Genomic DNA, 22,820 nt, shown 5'->3' on the forward strand with positions numbered 1-22,820 from the left:
ACAGTACTAACATAAAGACATTTAAGTAAAAGTAAAATAAAAAGTACAAATACGCAAAAAAATAAATCTACTCATTTACAGAAACGCGTGTAAGTAATACATTATTTTCCACCTCTGGTAGCTGTTAATCTAATGCTGCTGTTGAACGTGCACATGTAGTGACGCATTTGGCCGCCAGAGGGCAATTCACTCTGACTGCTCTTTTCCTGAGGGAAAAACAGTGATACATTAGAGCTTCCGGTGAAACCCTTTCACAATAAAACATAAAAATACTGGACACTAGATAATTATTTACAGTATGTCTGATAAATCTAAATTTAAGCTGGATAAAACTTTAAAGTAATAAACTGTTGGGCTGCAATACATTAATGAAATAATGCAAAAACAATGTGATGACTTGCAATTAATTGTTTTAATGCTTAACCCTTGCTGTTAACATGTAAAAAAATAAATGCATTTTCATTTCAACATGTTTATTGAAAGATTAAACTTAATTCCTCACCATGAATCAATAACTTACCTTTTATGGTAGATGTTTGGCTGAAAAAAAAAAACTAACAGGGAACAAACTACATTTATCACAGCTGCAGTTATGTATATTTTTTTATATATTATCTGAAATAATGATAAATGAGTGATAAACTGTTCAGCCTTACTTTAGTGTCTTTGTGCTAAACCCGTCTCCATGACGTCCCGGGACATTGCCGCTGTTGCCTCAAGGTGACATATCTGGTCAAAGTCACAGTCAGTCCATAATGACCAGACGCAGTCGTTCAAATGAAAGACACAAGTCTTTATTAACTTCTTCCAGCATCACATCCAGTGCAAACACTGAGCCACTTAACCACCGGTCGTTCAGGAGTCGTCACTATACATTTATTTATTAATATCAGGTTTTTTCTAGTTTTTTTTTTATATAACAAAAATGTTAAACGGGGGTGGTGGAAAAAAAACATGTTTTACAGTAAGTAGGATTTTTTTTTTAAGTCAAGTAACCACATAGAATGAAATGGCACAAACTCAAGCAACTACGTGTTACAAAAAAAAAGGAAAAGAAACAGAAGCACAGCTGTGATTAAAGGCTTTTTTCACATAGAGCTGCAACTAACCATAATTTTGATAATCGATTAATCTGTCAGTTATTTTCTTGATTAACCGAGTACTTGCTTGGTTTTGTTTTAATTATTTAAAACTGATTGATCGATTATTAAAATAGTTGACGCTTAATTTAGAAAGTGAATAATCGCTACAGCTCTTTTTCCAAACTGGTAAAAACTCTCAAAGGAAGGAAGGAAAAGAAAGATGAGATGTGACTTTACAAACACCAGCTGAGGAAAGAGGTGAAATTACATACGCTTATCATAGAGTGCACATGCAGATATGTCAGCCAGAGGGACCAGAAAGAAAATACTGGTTTTGTGTGGTAAACCTTCAAAAAGTGTGCAATGAGGGTCTCTTCGTTAGGCCAGGAACAAAAAACAACAAAAAAAAAACTAAAAATTTGTTTAAAAGAAAGTACAAAGAAGTATAAAACAAAAATAATTTAAGAAGAAGAAACTAAACATAGTTCATGAAGAAAAATCTAAAAAGAGAGGAAATAAAACTATTATTTTCCCTTCCTAATAAGACCATAATGAGCCAGTTGTAATCTCAGCCTGTTGATTCTCTTCCACTCAGCTTGCTGCTGCTGCTGCTGCTGCTGCTGCTGCTCTCCACAGCAGCTCAGCTTGTGTCAAACATCTAGTGGTTAGTTATGTTTCTGCATGTGCCACTTGAACCTCTTCAGTCACTAAAGAGCAAATGGCCTCTTGGGTTTGATCTGCTTACTGGCCTGCTCCTCCTCCTGGAGCGTGGAGCGGAATGACTTCACTTTATCTGATGAGGAGAGGGAAAAAGAAAAAGATGATTCATGTTTGTTTTTCCGAGCGGGAAACGCAGTCATCTCCGTGTGTGTGTGTGTGTGTGTGTGTGTGTGTGTGTGTGTGTGTGTGTGGACGAGTTATACCTCGCAGCTCCGTGAGGATTTCTATCTTCTGATCGAGGATCTGCTCCAGCTGAGTGGCGTAAGACTCCACGTCATAGTCCACCTCCTCCGTCATCTCCAGCAGCACCTTTTCATCCTCCAACCACCGGATCGACTCCTGCTCGCGGGAAAAAGCTCACATTTAATTTATGAAACAGAACCTGTCAGCGATTATCATCATCGTTGGTACAGCACAGTAAGAAGGGAACTCTGAGAACATATCTGTCCTCTGTCTGTCTGTCTTAAGTTAGAAAGATACTAATGTACAGATTCTAACTTTCAAACTTAAATACACGTTGTATTTGTTTGTTTGTTTAAAAATGATACAAAAAGCATACCTGCAGGAGACCATTTCAGAAAGTTGTTGACAATTATTACTAATAAATATTCACTTAAAGTATAAAAAGTATATTTTTTCAAACTGAGTGGTGTATCATGTACAGGGCAGCAGTTAAATCTACAGAGTACAAAGTTTGATGACACTACACTTTCTTAGAGTGAAGTTATTGAATATTTTTAAATATATTTTTTACTCAGATGTTTATGTTCAATTATTATATTTTTTTCTAGGAATTGAATGAAGTCAGATGTTGCTTCAGATTGTTGTTTTTCAGCGGCTCAAACCGTGTTTCACATTTAAATTTGAAAGCCACCCTAGTTTCATCATTAGATGTCACTCATTCTCACACACTGGATCTTTAATGTTTTATGTACAATGTTTTCATATAAAAACATAAAAAAAAATGACCTGGAAAACAGCTCGATGGTCCTCCAGCACCTGCTCCTCCATCTCCACTAACTGAGACACGGCTTCATGGAAGGTAAAGAGCTGAGGAGACACTTCCTCCTCCTGGAAAAACATGAAGGACACACACACACACACACACACAGAGAGAGCGTTAACACTGATTTACTACCAACAACTAAAAAAATAACAGGTTCCATCCCTAATGGGAAAGCAAAAAAAAAAGCCGAGTATGTGACAGTTTCCACAGAATGATTTAGAATATGTCATATATGACGTAACTTGGTAAATCTGTGCACTTACGTTCTGCTCACAGAGCAGTTTGAGGTCGTCTCTCTGCGGCGACATACTCAGCCACTCCTCGTCCAGATGTTCCAGATGCTCCAGCTGGTTGACGGCGTGGATGTTGGGTCGACCACCCTCCATCACCTGGTTGGGGTCAACCGTCAGCTCCTTGACTCTGCAGAGAAAAGATAGGCGCTCGTCAGCTTTGACAGCGAGCACACACTCTGAACACGGCCACGGTCGATGGTTACTGTGGGAGTCGAATGGGGGGTGACAGCATCGCGACGGCAGTGACATCATGAATGGGGAAAGATGACCGAATCCTAGAAATATCTGAACCTTTAAAAGGTGCAGTGCGAAACTTGAGGGGATTTTTGTCGCTGATGTTTTTATTCAGCCTCTGTTTTAAGGTTATTATAGTTAATGAAAACTAAAATTGAAAAAACATTTGCAGTTAACTGAAATAAAAATAAAAAGAGTTAAAGTTTTCATCTTTGTTAATTTATTTCATACATTATTTCATATGAAGTGTATTGATTTTTTACAACATAAAGAGTTCTGTATTATTACAGTGGCAACAGATCTGTGCCATTGTGAGCACTAAGGGTTCAAATTACATCTTTTGCTAGGACACTATACTTATGACGTTTTTGAATCTTGCACCTGGCAAATATTCCATATTACAAAAACCTAGCACTAACAAAAACTAATACAAACTAGGAAACCAACTCTAAAAGCTCATTAAAACTAACTCAACAAAAAAGTCCAATTTAAAATCCAAAAACTATTAGAACCTTGCTCTGTTTGGTCTTTGTCAACATTGTTTGTTTGCTGCCTCGTTCATATGAAAACAGGCCTGACCTGACCTGAGGGAGTGTATATAAGTATACACCAGCCGAGCAGGGGTGGGTGGAGCAGAATGGGTCTATCCTGTCCAACTCCTGAACAACCAGGTTTTCTTTTGCTGTTGTCCCCGCATATGTTGTCTAAATAATTACGTCCATTAACTCATCGTAGACATGCCATCTATCGCGATGTGGAAAAAGTACAGTTTGCCTTTGGACGTTGTGGGTGATCCAGTAAAGCCACCCACAGGAAGTTCTCAAGAAAAATGGGCTCGGAGCTCATGTTTTATGAGGCTTCACTGAGGTAATGAGGCTTCACCGCTTTCTGCTCAAACCGGTTGGTACAGCACTGATTTATCATGACTATTTAAGAGGGATTAACAGCCCAGAATTGGACCAGAGTAATACAGTTTGTTTTTCAGTGAGCTGACACATCATTAAGTCATATACTGACTCACTGCTGTATGTCTACTCTTGCACTAACACCAGCAGCACTGCTATTATTAAAATTGTTCCTAAAATAAAAGAAAAACCGTGACATTTGTGGAGTATTGGGAGAGCGGTGACAGCTGTGAATATAATTGAATGAATTGGGGGTCAATTTGTTCCAACTTAAAAAGTTCACCACTGATGATGTCTCTCTCTCACAGGCTCACAAAAAGATCTGTAATGTCCTTCAGGGGTCAGTGTAAAGAAAAAAAAAGGTTACGTCCACAGAAGAGTTAAGTCAAACAGAAGAGCAGCAGGTGGAGGAGGATGAAAAGAGTCACGTCATGCAGTCATGAAGGAGTGAGAGGGTGAGAGTTTTTCCCACAGTGAACGAAAGCGGTTATGATGAGAATGTGGATGAGGATCATGTTATAAAAACCTGAAGGCAGTGAGTGCATGCTCTGGCTGTGTCTCAATTCAGGGGCTCTCTCCTTTGCAAGAAGACTAGATCTAGACGAGTGTTTTGCACCGATTATTATTTCTATGTCGGTAAAATGAGATTTTTCAAGATAACTATATTTATATAAATAAATCACTAATAAACTATATATAAACTATATTTAACTATGAACTATATTTGATAAATAAATCACTATTTTATTTATCAAATGTTTAGTTCCTTAAGAAGTAAAAGGTTAGAAAAAAAAAGAAATCTCCTGTGATCCATCTGTGGGTTCTGACTCAAAACTCTGGGAATGACTGGACTCCAGAGCATGAAGCAAGAAAGACTTCCCTACTGCATTTACCACTGTTGCCTAGCAACAGAGCTGCAGCTGGACGTGGTAGAGTTCACCAATGGCATGTTAAACAACATGTAACAAAAATTAAAAAAATTAAAATAAAAGCCTTTTTTTTTTTTACTACTAGCTATTCAGTGAAGTTGAAGCCTGGTCTAAAACACTCATCAGTGAATCCTGAGATAGGTTTTGCCCTGAAGGTACCATACTTAGGGACACATTTGTCTGATATAGGACTTCCTCCCTACTACTACTAGGGTTTTTTCTAATCCAGGTAACAGTGGGAGCTCCGCCCTCTTACATTCTTGTGCGGACTCTTAACACAATGCCAGTTTAGTACTGGATGTTATTCATTACACTACTTGCAGTCTTGCTCATCATTTTCCTGTAAAAATATCATATTAATGCCGGTAAACAATATTCCCATTTGCTAGAAAATGCACAATGTCTTCAAAAATACCAAAACCCTGGTAAAAAGACAGTTAACAGGCAGTTTTGAATGAATGTAAACTCTGCCCCTCCATGTTAAGTGCTTTGCTATTTAAACTCACCTTTTAGGTAGGTACAAAAATAAACACCTTAGGTAGGTACAAAAATAAACACCTTAGGGTGACATAGAATGACCCATTTTCACCTGTTTCATCTGTGTTGCCCTCATACTCGATTTTTCGAGAAAACTCCTGACTACATCTTCCTTAGAAAACATTTCCCCCTAAAGAGAACTATTTGCAATTGGGCAACCACACTAACACACATGAAAATGCACATCATGTGACCGTTGCGTGCCCTCACTGGTCATGAGTGTGCCAATGATACTGAAACAGTAACATTTCCAAATGTCTCCAACAAGCTGAGGTAATGTGGACGGCGGGTGAAATCAGAGCATAATTGATGTGTTCCTAAATAAAAATGGAGATGTGTGGACACAAACTAGGACAGTCGATAAGTGGCACTGTGAATCGACCTTCAAATACACCATTGACGACACATAGCCTGAATTGAGACACAGCTTGTGTGTGTTTGTGTAGATGTGTGTGTGTGTGAACATGCAGTGCTGTGCTTTGGGGAGTGCTTGACCTGCTGGGAGAGGTATCAGCAAAGTCATCATACTCATAGGTATTGGTGGGCGAGTGGTCAGGGCGACTCCCCTGACCGCCCTGGGAGAAGGGGATGTCCGACGGACTAATCCCAAACTCCTTCACTCTGCACCGTGGTACCATCACACACAGAGAGGAGCAGAGAAGGCAGGAGAGAAAAGGGGAACAAAGTCGGAAAAAAGAGAAGTGAGAGGATAAACAAGAAAGTTAGACAGAACTACTTGGTCTATGCTGAGGAATATACATTTGTACAACTAATTTCAATCTACAAAAAGGCACAGGGGATTATAGTAGGATTACAGCAGCTGTAATTTCATAATGTCTACTGATCTGCTGCTGAAATCCCTGTAAAGGTTCAACATATTCCCACCTGTTAGCGTAGCGTAGTGTGTTGAGAGTGTTCTCGCAGGATGTCATACCAGGAGAGATTGTCGCAATCTGTTTGGAGAGAAAAGATGACCAGTCAGATTAATGTCATGGGTAGATGTATGACAACACGGACACAGATTATGAATGAAAATAATAAACAACTGACCATGCATGTGCGTGAATTTTCCCCAATGAAGGAGTCTCGAAGGACCTGGGTCAGCTTACTGGCTCTAAATGGAGTGTGGGGCTTGTTACGGCCAAGAGCCCTGATACATTCCTGGGTTGGAAAGAAAGGAAGCGACACTGTTGTACATAATTGTTGTATTTGTCAGAATAAAATCAAGTTGTAACATAAACTGTGGCTGCCAGTCTACTCTCCTGCCTACAGACCTTCAGTGCCAGAAGGCTTTTGTTAATCTCAGCTCCCTCCAGACGCGTCTGTCGGTCCGCACTCGATGTATCAGCTCCCCTCTCGTTTCCGGCGAGGTCGATTAGGGAGAACTTGCCGTGCATCTTCCCCTTCCTCCGAAGAATGATCTGGAACACGGCGTGGCTGCGAGATGAGTGTGCGTTGGCCGATGTCTGACCTGACGTTCTTGGAGGGAGAGAGAAAGAAAAGAGAAGATGAACAAACCGGTAAAGAGGACAAGAAAAAAGAAGCTGCATGGACATGAAACGGTATGTGATATTTCTTTGGATTTTGATGATGGCGATAATGAATCCATGTCCTTTAACGTCCCTGTAAAAGTGATAAAAACATCACTTCTGACTTGACACCCCACAAGATCAAGTTTGAGTGATTAAAAAAGTGTCTCTTTATCAGCAGCACCTGCAGCAACACAGCAGGAGTCTGCTCTTGTTCTCTACTTCATTTCCTCATCTTTAGGAATTTTAGATAGTGTCAGAGCTTTTCAGTGACTCAAGAGTGAACAGGAGATCACAGTTAAAGGTGCGTTTGAGTTTGAAGAGATGAGCTAACTATGGTGACATGAAGACATTTTTAGACACGCCTAAACATTTTTGAAAAGACTACTGGAGAGAATTTATTTGCAGTTTTCACTCCATAATTCTTTACTCTACACATGTCATTTTTTTCACATGTTCTCAGCCACTATTTACTAACATATGTGTTCACACATCTTTAAGAAAAATGTATTTGATTGCCTCAGCTATAACTCATTAATTGTTGCTTACAGATTATATTCATGGAGACAATGTTTAGGGAAAATAGCTCTTTATTTCCTTTAAAATTCAAAGACTTATAACTGATTTACAGCATAGAAACATTGAACATTGAACTCTAGGTAAACAGAAGGTAAATTGTGCAGCAAATAAACAAAGAGCAAATAATAAAAACAATTAAAAAACTTAGTTGTGGGGGCTGGTGTTTTTAGGGAATGTGGGGAGTTTTAGTGCTTGTTTCAACGGTTTTTGTCATAATGTTAATTTGCACACCTTTAGAACAACAATCGCAATTATATTAGATAGGGAAAATCTAAGATAAAAATACAAGTGTTTCATTTATTACCATAAAACACATAGAAAAAAATGGAACCACCAAGGTCTGATTTTCTGTTGTCTTACCTGCAGCTGTTGCCCACTTCTATGAGTTTCAGGACATCCTCCGTGCACTTGACCTCCTTCTCCTGAAGCCCCACCACCTGCACCTGCTGTTTCCCGTCCTCCAGCACTCTCAGCTTAGCTTTACGATTCAGGAGGTCAAACACCTAATAATACACAGCAACACTGGCATTAGGGAGTGTTTCATTATCTGCAAACAAAGCTTAAAAACCTAAATGACACCTCACTTGCCTTCCCACTGTAGATTTCAAAGAAGGTAGAATACACTTGGAGATCTAACTTCTTGTAGCTGGGTTTCTTCAACATGAGAAATACATCCCGAGCTGCACGGAAAGAGACGAGAGATTTAACGATTTTAAACAGAGCAGACAAAACTTTGTCATGTTATGTAAAACATCTTGCTGACTTACCAGCTAAAGCATAAATTCCTTTAGAGCAGTCTTGGTTTTTGCCAGAGAAATCTCCTCCCATCGTCTAATATACGTTACAATACAGAATATAAGTGAAGAGGTCATTGTAAGATATATTTCAGAATAAAACCCAGAGTCTTTGCATGTAACTCACGTGTGTTTTTCCACTGCCTGTCTGTCCATAGGCGAAGCAAGTCGCCATGCCTCTCTCAAAAATGGTCTCCACTAGAGGTCTGGCAGTGAACCTACAGGACAAGACACAACATACGTCCATTTTCTACTGCCTATGCAAAAGGAGGATGTAGTATAGAACAAGTACTCGGTGTGCACATTTGTTACGAACCTGTAAACCATCTCATTGGTGGTGCTGTCATCAAAGGCGTAGTCGAAGCGGAAGGTCTGGTTCTCCAGGAAGCGAGTCAGGTCCACTTTCTGTTTTGGTTCATGAACCATCACTACGTCCTTACTGGGGATGGTGATCACATCCAAGTCCTTCACGGACAACTCTGTGAAATGCAAGAGAGAGAATATTTCCCACAAACAGATATACTATGGAGAAACAGAATATGACGTGATACTTGGCCACAAGATTTGTGCAGATAAAGGTCCAGTGTGTAGCCTTTAGGAGGGTATAGTGATTTAAGTTCAATATACTCCCTATAAGTATGTTTTTAAAAGCAATATTACGTTACTGAAAAAATAGATTGGTTTTAGTAGCCTTATAATAAGCACTTTTATATGTACTTAAGGCAAAGGCCTTGGTTTATGAAGGCTGCCATCTAAGGGTTAATCGTGTTTTTAAAAGCAGTTTAAACAGACAAACCAGCCAGAGCGTGCGTTTCATATTTTGAGGTGGAAACAAATGGAGAACATCACTCCTGGTTTATGAAAGTCACCTCAGTTCAGCTCGGTCGCTGGTCATTTCCTTCCGAGTTATTTATACATTAATACAACAAACAAACAACTAGAACAAGAAAACACGATAATTATGTAAAACTGAAATGCTATAATAGTGTCTTTATTTACAGTGTATATGAACACATGAAAATGGTGTATCACCGAGCAAAAAACGCAAAACGTCCAGCTATTTGTCTACAGACTTTAATCGCAAAATCCACACAGGACTGAGGCAGAAAAGGCTCTGCTGTAGTGTTTGTTTCTGCAACGCTGTCAATCAAGAACTGGTTCCACTTTTCAGATAGTTCCTCCAATCATCATGCAGAAGCCCAGCGCCCACGCCCACCCACTGCTCCACTGACTCTCAGAGAAGCCGAGCTTCTGTGGAAGTGACGTTTTGCCGTATTTGTCCAATCACCGTCAAAAAAACTTTTCTGTCTCGTCCCATAGAGAATAGTGGTTTTAAAGCAGAGGCTGCTACGGGGAAATCACGTAAAACGAACCATCATCTGTGATAAACAGGTGATTCTGAACGAACTAGAGACACGTTCTTATCGCGTCCAAGTGCACGTTTAGTATTGAAATGTAAATACATCACAGTACATATCTGACAACATTTTAGAAGAAGCTCAGCTTCCCTTGCTGTCTTAAAGCAATCACCACTGCCATTAGATGTCCCCAATTCTTACACACTGGACTTTAACAATTATAGACCCTACCTTTTTTGTTGAGTGGACGTTTCCTCACACAAACACATATTCTGTGCTCTTCAATCTGGACATAGCAACAGAAAAGGAAATTTTTTTTTACTCAGGGCAAACATACTTTAACCAGGAGTGAATAAGAAAAGAAAAAGAAGAAGTGACAGTCCACTCACCAAATCCGCTGTGGTCAGAGGCCGGTAGTCCAGATTGGCTCGGAAATCTCGGATCATGTACATGATCTCATAGTTGGGAATAGTGGTGTCCACCTCCTGAAGGAAGACAGGGAGGGGGCAAATGACAGGGTGAGGTGCCAGACTATTCACCAAGAGAAAGATCTACCCCAAAACCTTTGAGTGTATAATCTCAGAGTCAGGAACTGGAGTGTTTGTAAAGACTAATTAAAGATACTTTGGTCATTCTGGAGGGAGGAGGGTGAGTAATATTGATGTACCTGAGCTCTTTTCTCCCTGAGCTCCTGCTGCTGAAGCCGGCGCCTCTCCCTCTTCTCCTGCAGTTTCTCCACCTCCTTCACACAGTTCGACTTCCTCCTCGCTGCCATTGAGACAAGAGAAAGAGTGACTCTACTGCAGTGTTCATTTAAAACAAAGAAAAAGAAAAGAAAAAAGGCCATCTTCTTCTGTCATTTCTCTTCCAATATGTTTCTCCTCACTTGGCCTAAGAAGCATCTTTGTGACCGTGAGTCTGTTCTTTCTCCTGGTCTGACAAACAGCAGAGATAAACCTTGGGCTAATTCCAACAAAAGCAGAACAATGATAGTGTTCATACACAGAGGGGGACGCGGTGTCTTGCTCACAGGGCTCCTCGTACAACAATAGCTGCTTTCTATACAACAACGAATGCCTGCATCTTCAGAATGTGCCCTCTCATTTATCTTCTTCTGTGGTCGATCGATTTAGGTTGATAGCAACTAAATAATAAAAAATCTGATCCGTCTCTGCAATGCATGTTGTGTCTGCACTGAATTGCACTTATATATAATTCAAATAAAGAATAATGAATATAAAAGGCAATGATTAATCAATTACTAAGTTAATCATCAACTACTTTGATCATCAGTTTTTTTTCATTTTTTATATATTCAAAACAAGCCTTTTGATTTTTCAGCTTCTTAGATGTGAATATTTGGTGGTTTTCTTTGCTTTATGAATAAATCATAAAACTGAATACTTTTGGTTTGCGGACAAAACAAGATATTTGAGAACATCATCATTTCCAGGTTTGGCAAAACTTTTTTTCTGACATTTTACGGACCAAACAAGTACTCCATTATTCCAGAAAGTATTTGACAGATTAATCGATTATGAAAATAACTGTTGTAATATGAACTAAATATTGAACATTAGAGACGAATCATCAAAAAGAAAAATTGTCAAACAAAAAAACATCAAGCTTGAGAAAGGAAAAATCTGTAAACTTTCACACAAAGGTATATATGTTTATGTTGTAAATATTCTCTTTTTTATCTTAATAGTACATATTTTGTCTTTTATAAATTGCCTGGTGTTAATAATATTACATTTACCCTTTACTACCTTTGCTGCTACAAATGTCTCCATTCTGGGAGTAATAAAGGTTTATTTTTATATTTTAAGCATTAATGAAATACTCATCCATTAGCAATTATAAGAAGTATAGTGTAAAAATCTACCTCTGCACTGCTAAAAACTTCTTACAGTGTAGAATATGAGCCTGTAAAAATGTCAGAGTTGATATCAAATCAAGTGTTCAACCATATTATTCCAAATGTCCCATCTAAGAACACCCACAGGTTAGTGTTATTTAAGGTGAGTCAGAACCTTTGAATAACCATCACAAGAAAGCACAAGTTAGTAAATGTGAGTAAGCCACTTGTGAGTTCATTCAAATCAGTGTCATCTGATTAGCCATGGCTCACAGCTATAGCCGCAGCTGCCTTCCCACAGGCTGACCAAAGCCCTGTCTCCCTGCCCAGGCCTCCTGCTGGCACCAGTCACTGACAGAGCCAGACTATCAGAGCAGAGGGATTAATAATGTGCTCTAATCTGGGAGGAAGATGAGCTGGGTCACTAAAAGGGGGGGAAAATGCGGTACCATCACTACTCAAGGGGAAGTGATGGAGCCAGGGGAGACGTTTCTCTCTTCCTCCTTTCAGCTCATCAAATGAATGTGAGCACTTGAAGGAAATGGAGGGTAAAGAAAAAGGTTACTGTTGCCATTTGAGTCTAGAGGAGAACTGCAGAGTGCCACAGGCGTGCCCTGCATGTGTGACTCAACAGAAATCACATGGATAAAAGACACTCAAACAGCAGCACAAACCTTCTTTTTTTTTTACTCCTTGTCTAATACCCAGAAAGCCTGTCTGCTGGATGGATTTGTCGCGCTACTTCTTCACCACACCACAGCTCTGAATAGTATCTGGCAGACATTTTGGCCGCACAGGCTCGATGACTCTCAGATTCTATTGGGAACTCTACTGGAATCACCATGAAACACTGAGGGCAGGGGAAACATGTAGGCAATACATACAAATCTGTCCAGACTCCTTTCTGGATATCATGTGATGTGGGGATTCTGTGATAAACAAGTAGTCAGCAAAAAAAAACATGAGCTATTTATAAGGTTGTTTCTGCACGTGACCTAAATCAAATAATCCCAGCAAACTAATTATTGTTTGGATCAGGTTACCATTCTGCAGCTGCTGTTGTGTCTGAGCTTGATTGGTCTGTGCAGGTTGCTGGGACGGAGGCGGCGGTGGTGGTGCCGGTTCTGGTTGCGGAGGCTGCATTTGTCGGGCTCGGGTCGGAATCCCTGAAAGAAACAAAGAAAAAAACGATTATTTTTTATAATCAATTAATCTGTTGATTATTTTCTCAATTTATGGAGCAATTATTTGGTACAACTAGCTAGATTGATGCTTATTCAACTCTGTGGCCAAATAAACTCTGTGGCCATTGGCCACAGAGTTGAATAAGCATCCATCTAGCTAGTTGTACCTAATACTGTACATGCAAGTAACTGTGTGGGATAACCAGACTTGATAAGCATTGTCCTTTGCATTTCTTTGATTTCTAACTCATTTAAAAGATTTAGGAGAAATATAACGTGATTATTTAACAAACCTCGGTTATCCCTGGACGGAGTGTCATTCTTAACAGGTGCTATCGTCCGACGGTTCTGCACGAGAAAACAGAAATCCCAGTTAAGATATTCTAGGATCCAAAACAAGGTATGGCATCCATCCAAACCAAAACCAAACATCCATCCCTATACACAGAAACAACTACGATATCTAACTTTAGCCTCGTCTTAAACATGTCTTCATACTGTCATTTAAAGCTTGATGTCATCATAAAGTACATTGATCACGCAAAAAAATACAAATGCACATTGTGAAGTAAAATAACTTTTTTATATATATTTAAACAACATAATATATGCCGATAACATAAAATAAATCTGTACGACACAGAAGAAATAAAAAATAATCCTCTTATTGCATGCTTTTATAGAGCAGCTCTAATCCTCTGTGTACTTCACACATTGTACTTAACAGAAACAATTAGCTGGTTATTTAGAAACAGGTTCTATATTAAGGTTGAGCAAACTACAGCCACCTCACAACCTGAGGATGTCTGGGTCCTTTAGACGCGAAATGGATAATAAAATTAAAAGAGAAAATGAGCTGACCTCTATATTAAAACTGTTTCACTGGTCTTTTACAGCTGTTGCCAGGTAAGAAAGGACACTGGTACTTGCCTTTGCAATTTTGTTGACCTTCACACATGTGGGTGTAGGAGGGGGTGGAGTCTCTGGACTAGGAGCAATTTCCTCATCTGGAGCCACATCTGGGTTAAGTGCAAATATACTTTCCAAGTCAATCTGTCCAGAAGCAGAGGAGTATTCATGTTGTTATTCAGTGTAATAATACAATACATTTGTGCACACACATGTCAAAAAACAATAAAGAACAATAGAGAATTTCTGGAAAAAAAAAACACCTTAAAAAATGAGTAATCCAAAAGCGAACATTTCTAAAGTGCACATAGTGATTTGTGAACAGACCGTAAGAAGGATGACAGTTTAAGTGGTAAAGTAAGATGTTTTGAGTTATAACTGTGCTTAAATTAAATGCATTACCTAATATCCACGTGGTTTTAATCAGTTGATACTGATCTATTACATACATGCCAGTATCAGTGTGTATGAAATCCAAAATGCACAGCTGAAATGTTTTATCTCCTTTTACACCTTTTACAGAAACCATACACACCCTGTAAGTAAACTACGAGAGACAGGCGGTCTGTAGCAGAGGATTCATTTAGACATTATACTTTAATCACATGACTTTGTTTACTTGCATTTTGAATTCACATTAGATAGCATACTTGTCAATGAAAGATAAACTGATAAGAGTGTAGTGAAAGACACTTAGGAATAAAATAGGCTTATGCTGCTATTCACCATCTACAGATAAGATTATGAATTGCATTTAAATCACTAATATTTAATTAATAAAAAAAATCACATTATTTTAGAGACTGAAGTGTGTGAAAATGTGACTCAACTAACTCTGACCTGAAACCAGAAACCAGTCCCTCAGACCAGTCTTTGAGATCTTTGTTTTTTTACTATGACTTTTGTTACAGTTGCAACACAGTGTATCTGTTGAGACATCAAGATGATGACAGCTGCTGACAAAATGTTAAAAGTCACCCTTCAAAACTATGAAACTGTCTAATCAACATAAATAATGAATGAATGAATATGAGTAATGCGGGAGTGTCATACTAGCAGGCTGCTTGTGTAATCGTCACAGATCCCGAACGTCTCAGGGATACATTATTCATTGCTTTGCACAATAAAAGCACACGCTGCCGAGGGACTACGAATGGCTGCTTACTTCTTTCCCTTTTGTGTCTCCATTTTCTATCCACTCCACTGTGACGCTCTCGTTGTCCTCATTCAGTGAGGTCACCATTGCCTGGTGTATACGCCCTGTGTCACAGAGAAAACACAAACATCAGAACAGGTACTTACAAAAAAACTGGTTGTTTTTAGGGCCCAAGCAATATTTTAAGAAATGGCTGCAGGAGTTTCAGACACCATTGTGAGTGAATAAAATAGGTCAAGCAGTATCATTTTACATCGTCTCTTTTCCTCTGACATTTTTATGGGGGTTTATAGGGTTGCAAAATTCTGGAAATTTTCAATATTGAAGGTTGTGAATCTAAATATAGTTGGTAACAAATATATTGCAGCATAATCTTGGCTAAAACAATCAGATTTGACATTGAGGCATTTCACACCAGCTAATGTTGACAGAAAGCCTTTGTTTATGTGTAAATATTGTAGAAAGACGTATGTGAAGAATGCCACAAAAATGCAGCAGCATGTTGAAGTGCCAAAAATGTCCCCAGAGCTCAAAACATGCACAACTTATCATTGATGAAGTTCTACTGAAATTAAGCTGTGTCCTGTTTTTAAATTGTATAATTTTGCATGCATTTCTGCTTTTGACAAAACAAACATGTATATGACATGGTTTCTTTAAGTTATTATCATTAATAACCCTAACCAGATTTTATCAAGCTCATCTTTCAGTCCAATCACAGAGTGATTATTTAAATCAGTGGTGGGACATATCCACATCAATACTGTCCAGATTTTAACCATTTTACTCACATTCAATACTTTATTGGCACAGTACTGAGTGATATCCTAATAATCTAAACTGTGCACACATTATTAAACAGTCACAATAATATTATACATTCACCAACTTCTTTACACACGTTTTACAGCTCACATTAACGCTAATATATAAGAGTCTAAACTGGGTAACAGGGGCGCTGTGCCGTCCTTTTCTTGTGCACCCCCTGACCAAAATGCCAAAATTACACTACTTTAGACTACAGGCAGTCTTGCTCAAAATGATAATTTTCCCATCAAATTGATGCCAGTTAACAATATTACCATTAACTAGAAAATGCACAATGACTTAAAAATACACAATTGTGTTTAATAGACAGTCGGACGATTAAACAGCTTTGAATTCATGTAAACTCTTTATCCGTCCATATCTGACCAGAAGATACTTTTTTTTTTTACTGCTATAAAGATGAGAACATTGGTACCAAATGTGAGATTGAAGGGTCTCCCTTGGAGAGCCTTAGAATACCCCATTTCACCTCAAAATTTCAAAAGTTCTGCACCATGAAAGCATCGCCCTTTTGCACCATCCACCCCCACTTTGCTGCCTTGCTATTAGTGTTGCCCTCATACCATTTCTACCGAGAAAAAAACCCTGTATATAATCAGCCACATGCAAGTATAGAAATGGTTAAAATGCAATGCTGAATTTGATACTGATCATCAAAATGTGTGAGAGTTATTTAAGTGACTTTGAATATGGCATGATTGTTGGCGTCAGACACCAGCTGCTGATCGATTACGGTACGATTTTCACTCACACGACCATCTACTGTTTACAGAGAATGGTCCCAAAAGAGGAAGTATCCAGAGAGTGGCAGTTCTCTGGGTGAAAAGCCTTGATCACAGAGGTCAGGGGAGAAAGGCTAGACTGGTTTGAGATGACAGAAAGGCAACAGTAACTCAAATAGTCACTTGTTAAAACCAAGGTACACAGTAGATTATTTGTGAATGCAAAACATGTCGAACCTTGAAGCAGATGGGCTACAGCAGAGATCACTGGATTTTTAAGTGGAACACAGAATACCTAAAGAGGTAGTTGGTGAGTGTTTTCTTTATTTTTATTATTATTAAACCTGAAAGCTAGGCAAAATGCAGAGGTTACTTTTAGCAAATTCAGACCATGTGGTTTGATAATGACCTCTTAAGAGACAATCACTGTTAAAGGAGACAAGCACAGCTGCTGGCTGTGTGATTCTATCCGCCTCTATGTCTGCACTGTAATAATACCAGCTGTAAAAAGCCTGCTGAGGCCCTCACGTCTGTGTCTATGTGGATCTCACAGTACACTTTATAGCTCCAGCACCAACCAGGGAAACACCATGTTCCTGTATTCATAATTCATAATACATGTAGGGAGCCAGAGAGCAAAGATGCTTTTAGTGTTCTTAACTGCCGAACATTTGACTGGTTTGCCTTACAGTGGTTTTACACTGGCTAAAACAGAAAAACTAAACTAATCTCTTAAAAAAGAGGGAGAGCTGTGGGGGGAACTGTGCAGTGTGATCAGGACATTTAGAGGACAAGAGCTAACTCAGAGTTTCCCTTAACCCCTGGATCAAAAGCGTGTTTATTTATATAAATAAAAAAATAAAAAAATCTTTGTTTGTGGATCGCCAGGTTTCCATAAGCACAAAGTTTTTATATGTGATAACACTTACTAACCAAATACTGTCTTATGGTTTCAAGTCAGGTCATGTGACTATAGGGCTGCAATGATTATACAATTACTAGATTAATCATCAACTATTTTGATAGTCAATTATTTGATTTTAGAGTTTTAACGAAACAACAAAAAAAAACTCCTGAACAATAATTAAATTATTAAACATATTCAACCAAAGCACCATTCAACAGATGGGTGGCATATTAAAAGGTGCTGGGTCACCACTAGCTACCATATCAGCCTCAATGCACCTTGGCATCAACTGTCTTTCTGTATCTCTGTAATGCTCCAGTGCAAAGTTCAACATGTTTTAAAGGTGTTCAAATACATGGAGATGAAGTGAATATGATTCATATCCTTTTCATAGTTGCTGACACAGTTGTTTATCCAAGATGCATTTTCATTTTTTGATTGTGTGTAATTTTTTAATAAACATTTGGAATACAGTGTTTATCAAGTTTCTGAAAGCAGAAAAAGGAAATGTGTAAGCATATATATAATATCAAACTGTGACAAAGTAAGTAGGTGACAGTCAAGGCTGCTGGAACAACAGGTGCACAGCGCTTGTTGTCACACTTCAACTTAAGGATCATTTAATGCATGACATGTTGCAGTAGTGACCATGGCGCTCAGAGGATTAACAGAGAGAACAGAGGTCACAACATCAAAGCCCTCTGAATTATGAAGGCCTGCTGCTATTGCTAAAAGATAAATGAGAGTTTATAGGAATGGAAATGGAAGTGTCAGGAGATTTTCTCCAAAACAATGTCACTATCTCAATATACCAGATTTTCAGGAAAAAAAAACCTAATTTAAAACAGACAATATACAGTAATTTAAATATACAATATCATGGCATCACAAGTTCACAACACAATTGCCAAACTACAAAAAATGTAGTCCTGCCCAGTTTCATCTAAAGATGAGAGACAAATTAAATTACAACAGTAAACAAGCTTGACACAAATAAATATTACATGAAGTAAGAATGTCCTCTCAAATCTGCTGACATTTCTGTTGCCTGCTGTATCAGATCCAAGCACAAAGAGGAATCCTGTTTGTATGTTGACAGAGCTTCATCTGAGCCGTTGGCAGAAAATAGTGTTCGTTGACATATCATGACTCCAATAACGACTGTGAGCGCCAAGAGACGGCGAATTCTTGTCAAACGTTAAAGCAAATATAACCCCACTAGGAACACAGAGGCGCTGCTTATTTACATGTGTGAATATGAAAGGCACGGATGATATAACCTTAAAATGAAGGCTACAGCCACAGTAACACCATAAAGAATAGAATTTTAGCACGCCTGTCTAACCTGTTGTTTGAGGCCAAGAGACCAGGGAATGCGACAATGCTGAACTCAATGCTGTTTGTTTACACATAAATACACATGTTTAGAATTACTTCAAAAGCAACGAAATTCGATATGTGTAACTGATCTTCCTATCACATTTTTAATCATTCCATCATTACACATTTCATTAGAGCCTTCAAACAGATCCAAGTTCACAGCATTGGTCCTGGATTCCATAAAAGATACAGATATAACAGTGTGTAGCTGTGGCAACTGACCTTTTTGATGGAAGGAAATTTACACTATAACCAACCTCTTCAACATCAGTATGATGCAAAGACAACATGTATCTTACTCACACACTCAAAGTCATACACAGCAGTTGATTTGCTGATATTTAACTGCATGCACTGTCCAGTGTGATGCACTTTCAAACCAAACCCTGGCTGAATGTGAACACTGACACCTCCCAGTGTGTGCTTCCAGATTTGCTAATCCTAGGGATCATATCAACCCTCCTAAGAAACTATTTCAATACGAAACTTAACTAAACATTCCAGATAAGGAAAAACAATTTCTACAATAACTACATTGTTTGGTCACCCATGTCCCTCGAGTGCTATGAAAGACACCAATGTACAAATTCCTGAAAACAACAAATAGGGTATTAAAGAGGGAAAGTGTGATTATATCTAAAAAGCATATGCATACTGCATCAGGGACCAACTGTAAAAGAGAAAAAAGAGGAGCAATCAAAAGTGAGTGCTGGCAGAATCCAGTGGCCTAACTTCAACAGATGGGGTGGAGGCTAAAAGCCTGAATCTGGCTTGAATGAGAACCAGCCGCACTACTAGCACCTCTCCCACAGAGAGGGCAATCCCTGCTCACGATGCAACACCAACCGGCAGGGAAATGGAGAGACAGAAGCACTTCCCTCTCTGGGCCTGCTGAGCACTTCTTTTATATCACCCTTGCGGACCAAGTATAAACCAATGACTCATAGATTACGTCGTTTAGAATATTATACACACTGACACAGTCAGTTCAATGGTTAATTATACACTATGCAATATCCTTTGTATTTCCAACTGTTGTTCAAAAGTTGATTGTAAAAAATATTATCATACAGTGTGTGAGCTAATTCTAGAAGGGCCTGAAGGAATGAAACTAACTTTTCTGTCATCTTTAGCTGCCCAGCTCGGCAGCAATGAAGCAAATGAGAGTGTCTATTGTTTGTGATGTGTAATAGTATTACATGCTTGAAATACAGTTATTACCTTCCAATTCAGATTATTTATGCGTGTTGGAATCAATGACATTGCCTGTCAAATTTTGCTATAACACAAATGATTAGGCTTCAAATTAAAGAAGTGTGACTTTTGTAAATATGTTTTGATATCATGTATTTTTTTAATCACAATAACATAATATATCTAGATTATTTTACAAATGTATAATGTTTTATCAATGTGTCAGCCTTTAAACCAGGAAAAGTCATCACAGATACCTTATCACAATATGACAATATCCAAAACTGAAAATGATATATCTTGACATGTCAGGATATAGATATAATATCAATATCAATGCCCAGCCCTACAACAGGCCACATCTCCCTTTCTGGGTTCTGTTAACCCCTTAAATTAACCAAACTTCTAGTGAGTGTGAGGCAATTACACACAAAAGGGTGGAAGATGGTCAAACCAAGATCAAACCAAGCAGATTTTTCTTGTGTGGTTTTCAAGGTGAAATGAGTATTATATAATGTGTATTGATACTTAAAAATGATATTTGATATATGATATTATTTATATTTATAAATAATAACAAATCTTTATATTTTAGTTTTTATCTTAATCTGTTACTTATAATAATTCTATTTTCTATTTGTCTACCTCTGACCTTTCCTTGGTGTGAGCCTAATCTCCTCTTATCTATTGAATTGTCTGACACAAGATGTCGTTACAGTCAGGTGCTCTTGAGCTTGACTGTTGCCTCTGATAGAGTAGATCATAACGTTCTTTTGTCTCGCCTTGAGTTGTGTGTGGACATCAGGGGCACAGCCCTTAATTAGTTCAGGTCATATATATCAAACAGAAGCTTCTTTGTCCATCTAGGTCAATATTCCTCCTCCTACCTGTGGGGTGCCTCAGGGCTCTATCCTGGGGTCTATCCTTTACTCACTGTACCTGCTCCCCTTGGGGTCTATTTTGTCTATTTTAAAAAATACACATCCTTCCATCTTTTTGAAGATGACTTGCATACATATGCTCTTACTGTCAAAAAGTCTAAAATTAAATAAATCATTTATTAGCTGTACCAAAAACAGTTGGGGCACATATGTCTGTGATGTGACTCTCAAAAAACATTACTTCTACTTGTTTTTCCGTCAATTATATTGTCACAGGTACAACCTATGTTAATGCTGAATAAAAATGTAAAATTGATAACATGTGGTTTGTCTAAGAAACACACAGTTGCCAAGGAGCAAACCTCTGGTTAAGTAAATGGGTCGCGGTTGGGTTTCAGTCCAGCATTACTAGACTTCAACGTGTAATAAAGCCGGTAGGTATCATTAGCAAGCGCTAGCCGTAAAGCTAATCACAGGCTTACGAAGCTGTTGACAGTGAGCTAACTCGGTTAGCGTATAAGCTAGCATGTCTAATGTGAATTTTTAATAGCGTGTTAGAACATTTCATTTTGGTGACGTAATTCGCAGGCACCTCATTTATTATTTGTGGTGTGTTATTTAGTAATTGACGGTATATGCGGTTATCCATACTGGCAAATATTCGCTTTGACGCTAGCTAACAAAGGTAAGCACTCATTCAAAGCACTCCGCCCTGACAGCTACTTCGTGTAGCTAACGTGAGCGCTGCGCTCTGCAGTCACTAACAACGGTTGCTGTACTCAACTGAACCGCAGCAACAAAGATCCCCCAACAACCTGCACTGAAGGCGGGATGAAACTTACCATCGCTGCGCTTTATCTCCACATAAGTACCAACAACGATCTTCCCAAAGACCGACGCCATTCTACATTACTTCACAGACAGAGAGGGGACAGACCGACGACTGTTATAAGCCGGCGAAATGCAGCTTCTTGTGTTTAGCAGCCTTTGACTGAAGAGGAAGATGCAGCCAGCAACACACATGAACTAGCATTACGTAGCTACCAAGAACACTGAGCGTTTCCGGTCCGACATTTTCAAATTAAAAACGTACTTTCTTCTTTATGATTGTATTTTTTTGATTTTTTTGATTTTTTATTAAATATGACACTTTACATTGCACTTTACATTATTTGAATAGTTTTATGACGAATTATTTTTTATGCTTCACTATTATATTCTATGCCTAATTTTAGTTTAACATGTTTTAGTTTTCTTGCATACTCTGTTTTGTTTATGTTATAAATGGGGTTTTGTTAAAATGTTCTATACAGCATTGAATATAACTTCCTCTAAGGACACCCTTTGGGACACTGTCATGTAGGGGCAGTAGGGAACTTCCTAACAGCGCTCTTTTTGATTGGAAGGACACCCATAGGAAACAACTTTGTGACTCAAGAGGACACTTTTTGTCCATTAGGGCGCCCCCTGTGCACGCCACTGTTGAGTTGCCCTTGTGTATGAAATGTGATATACAAATAAAGCTGCCTTTCCTTGACTTTATTTGTTTATTGTTTTATTTGATATGGGCAATTCATAGTACATAGTAATAAACATGTATGTACTGTAAATATGCCAGAGGTAGCCAAAAGTCTGACAATATGCTGCCCATTTTAAATTCTGAAAATCTTCTCTGGCCCACCACAAACTTAAATGAAATCTTTTTTACAAAAATCTAAACTGTAAAATGAAATGGTCACTTTACACTTACTGACAACATTTTCCAGGAAACTGATTGCCTTGAAAAATTTAAGTGAATGTAACAATAGTCTTGGCCCACCTGCAGTACCACCATG

General features: G+C 38.5%; 1 protein-coding gene across 4 annotated transcripts; it reads right to left on the minus strand.

Moving 5' to 3' along the window:
- Nucleotides 1–772: 772 nt before the first annotated feature.
- LOC131464257 (kinesin-like protein KIF2A) lies at nucleotides 773–22,015 on the minus strand. 4 transcript variants are annotated; one of them, XM_058636655.1, is made up of 22 exons: nucleotides 21,828–22,015; nucleotides 15,083–15,177; nucleotides 13,939–14,061; nucleotides 13,302–13,356; nucleotides 12,868–12,990; nucleotides 12,709–12,753; nucleotides 10,634–10,734; nucleotides 10,356–10,451; nucleotides 10,198–10,252; nucleotides 8,925–9,087; nucleotides 8,736–8,826; nucleotides 8,582–8,645; nucleotides 8,403–8,494; nucleotides 8,175–8,317; nucleotides 6,981–7,185; nucleotides 6,757–6,867; nucleotides 6,592–6,659; nucleotides 6,202–6,327; nucleotides 3,072–3,228; nucleotides 2,772–2,873; nucleotides 2,006–2,141; nucleotides 773–1,875 (listed from the first exon to the last, which is right to left on the minus strand). In XM_058636655.1, exons 1-22 carry the CDS (start codon nucleotides 21,886–21,888, stop codon nucleotides 1,790–1,792), a joined length of 2,298 nt encoding a protein of 765 aa, XP_058492638.1. In that variant the 5' UTR covers nucleotides 21,889–22,015; the 3' UTR covers nucleotides 773–1,789. The 4 variants fall into 4 exon arrangements, with proteins under 4 accessions (XP_058492638.1, XP_058492639.1, XP_058492640.1 ...); XM_058636656.1 differs by lacking the exon at nucleotides 12,709–12,753 and having other exon boundaries at nucleotides 21,828–22,013; XM_058636657.1 differs by lacking the exon at nucleotides 6,202–6,327 and having other exon boundaries at nucleotides 21,828–22,013.
- Nucleotides 22,016–22,820: the final 805 nt, after the last annotated feature.

Source organism: Solea solea, chromosome 8 (genome assembly GCF_958295425.1).
Source record: "Solea solea chromosome 8, fSolSol10.1, whole genome shotgun sequence".
Classification (NCBI taxonomy): Eukaryota; Metazoa; Chordata; class Actinopteri; order Pleuronectiformes; family Soleidae; genus Solea; species Solea solea.

Bases quoted from the DNA above. Each gene is read 5' to 3' on its own strand.
- LOC131464257 (XM_058636655.1), bottom strand. From the start codon at position 21,888: ATGGCGTCGGTCTTTGGGAAGATCGTTGTTGGTACTTATGTGGAGATA. The intron at 10,452-10,633 runs GTACATCAATAT...GTCTTCCTTCAG, and splicing joins TCAGGGAGAAAAGAGCTCAG to GAGGTGGACACCACTATTCC. The intron at 1,876-2,005 runs GTATAACTCGTC...TCTCCTCATCAG, and splicing joins AATCCTCACGGAGCTGCGAG to ATAAAGTGAAGTCATTCCGC.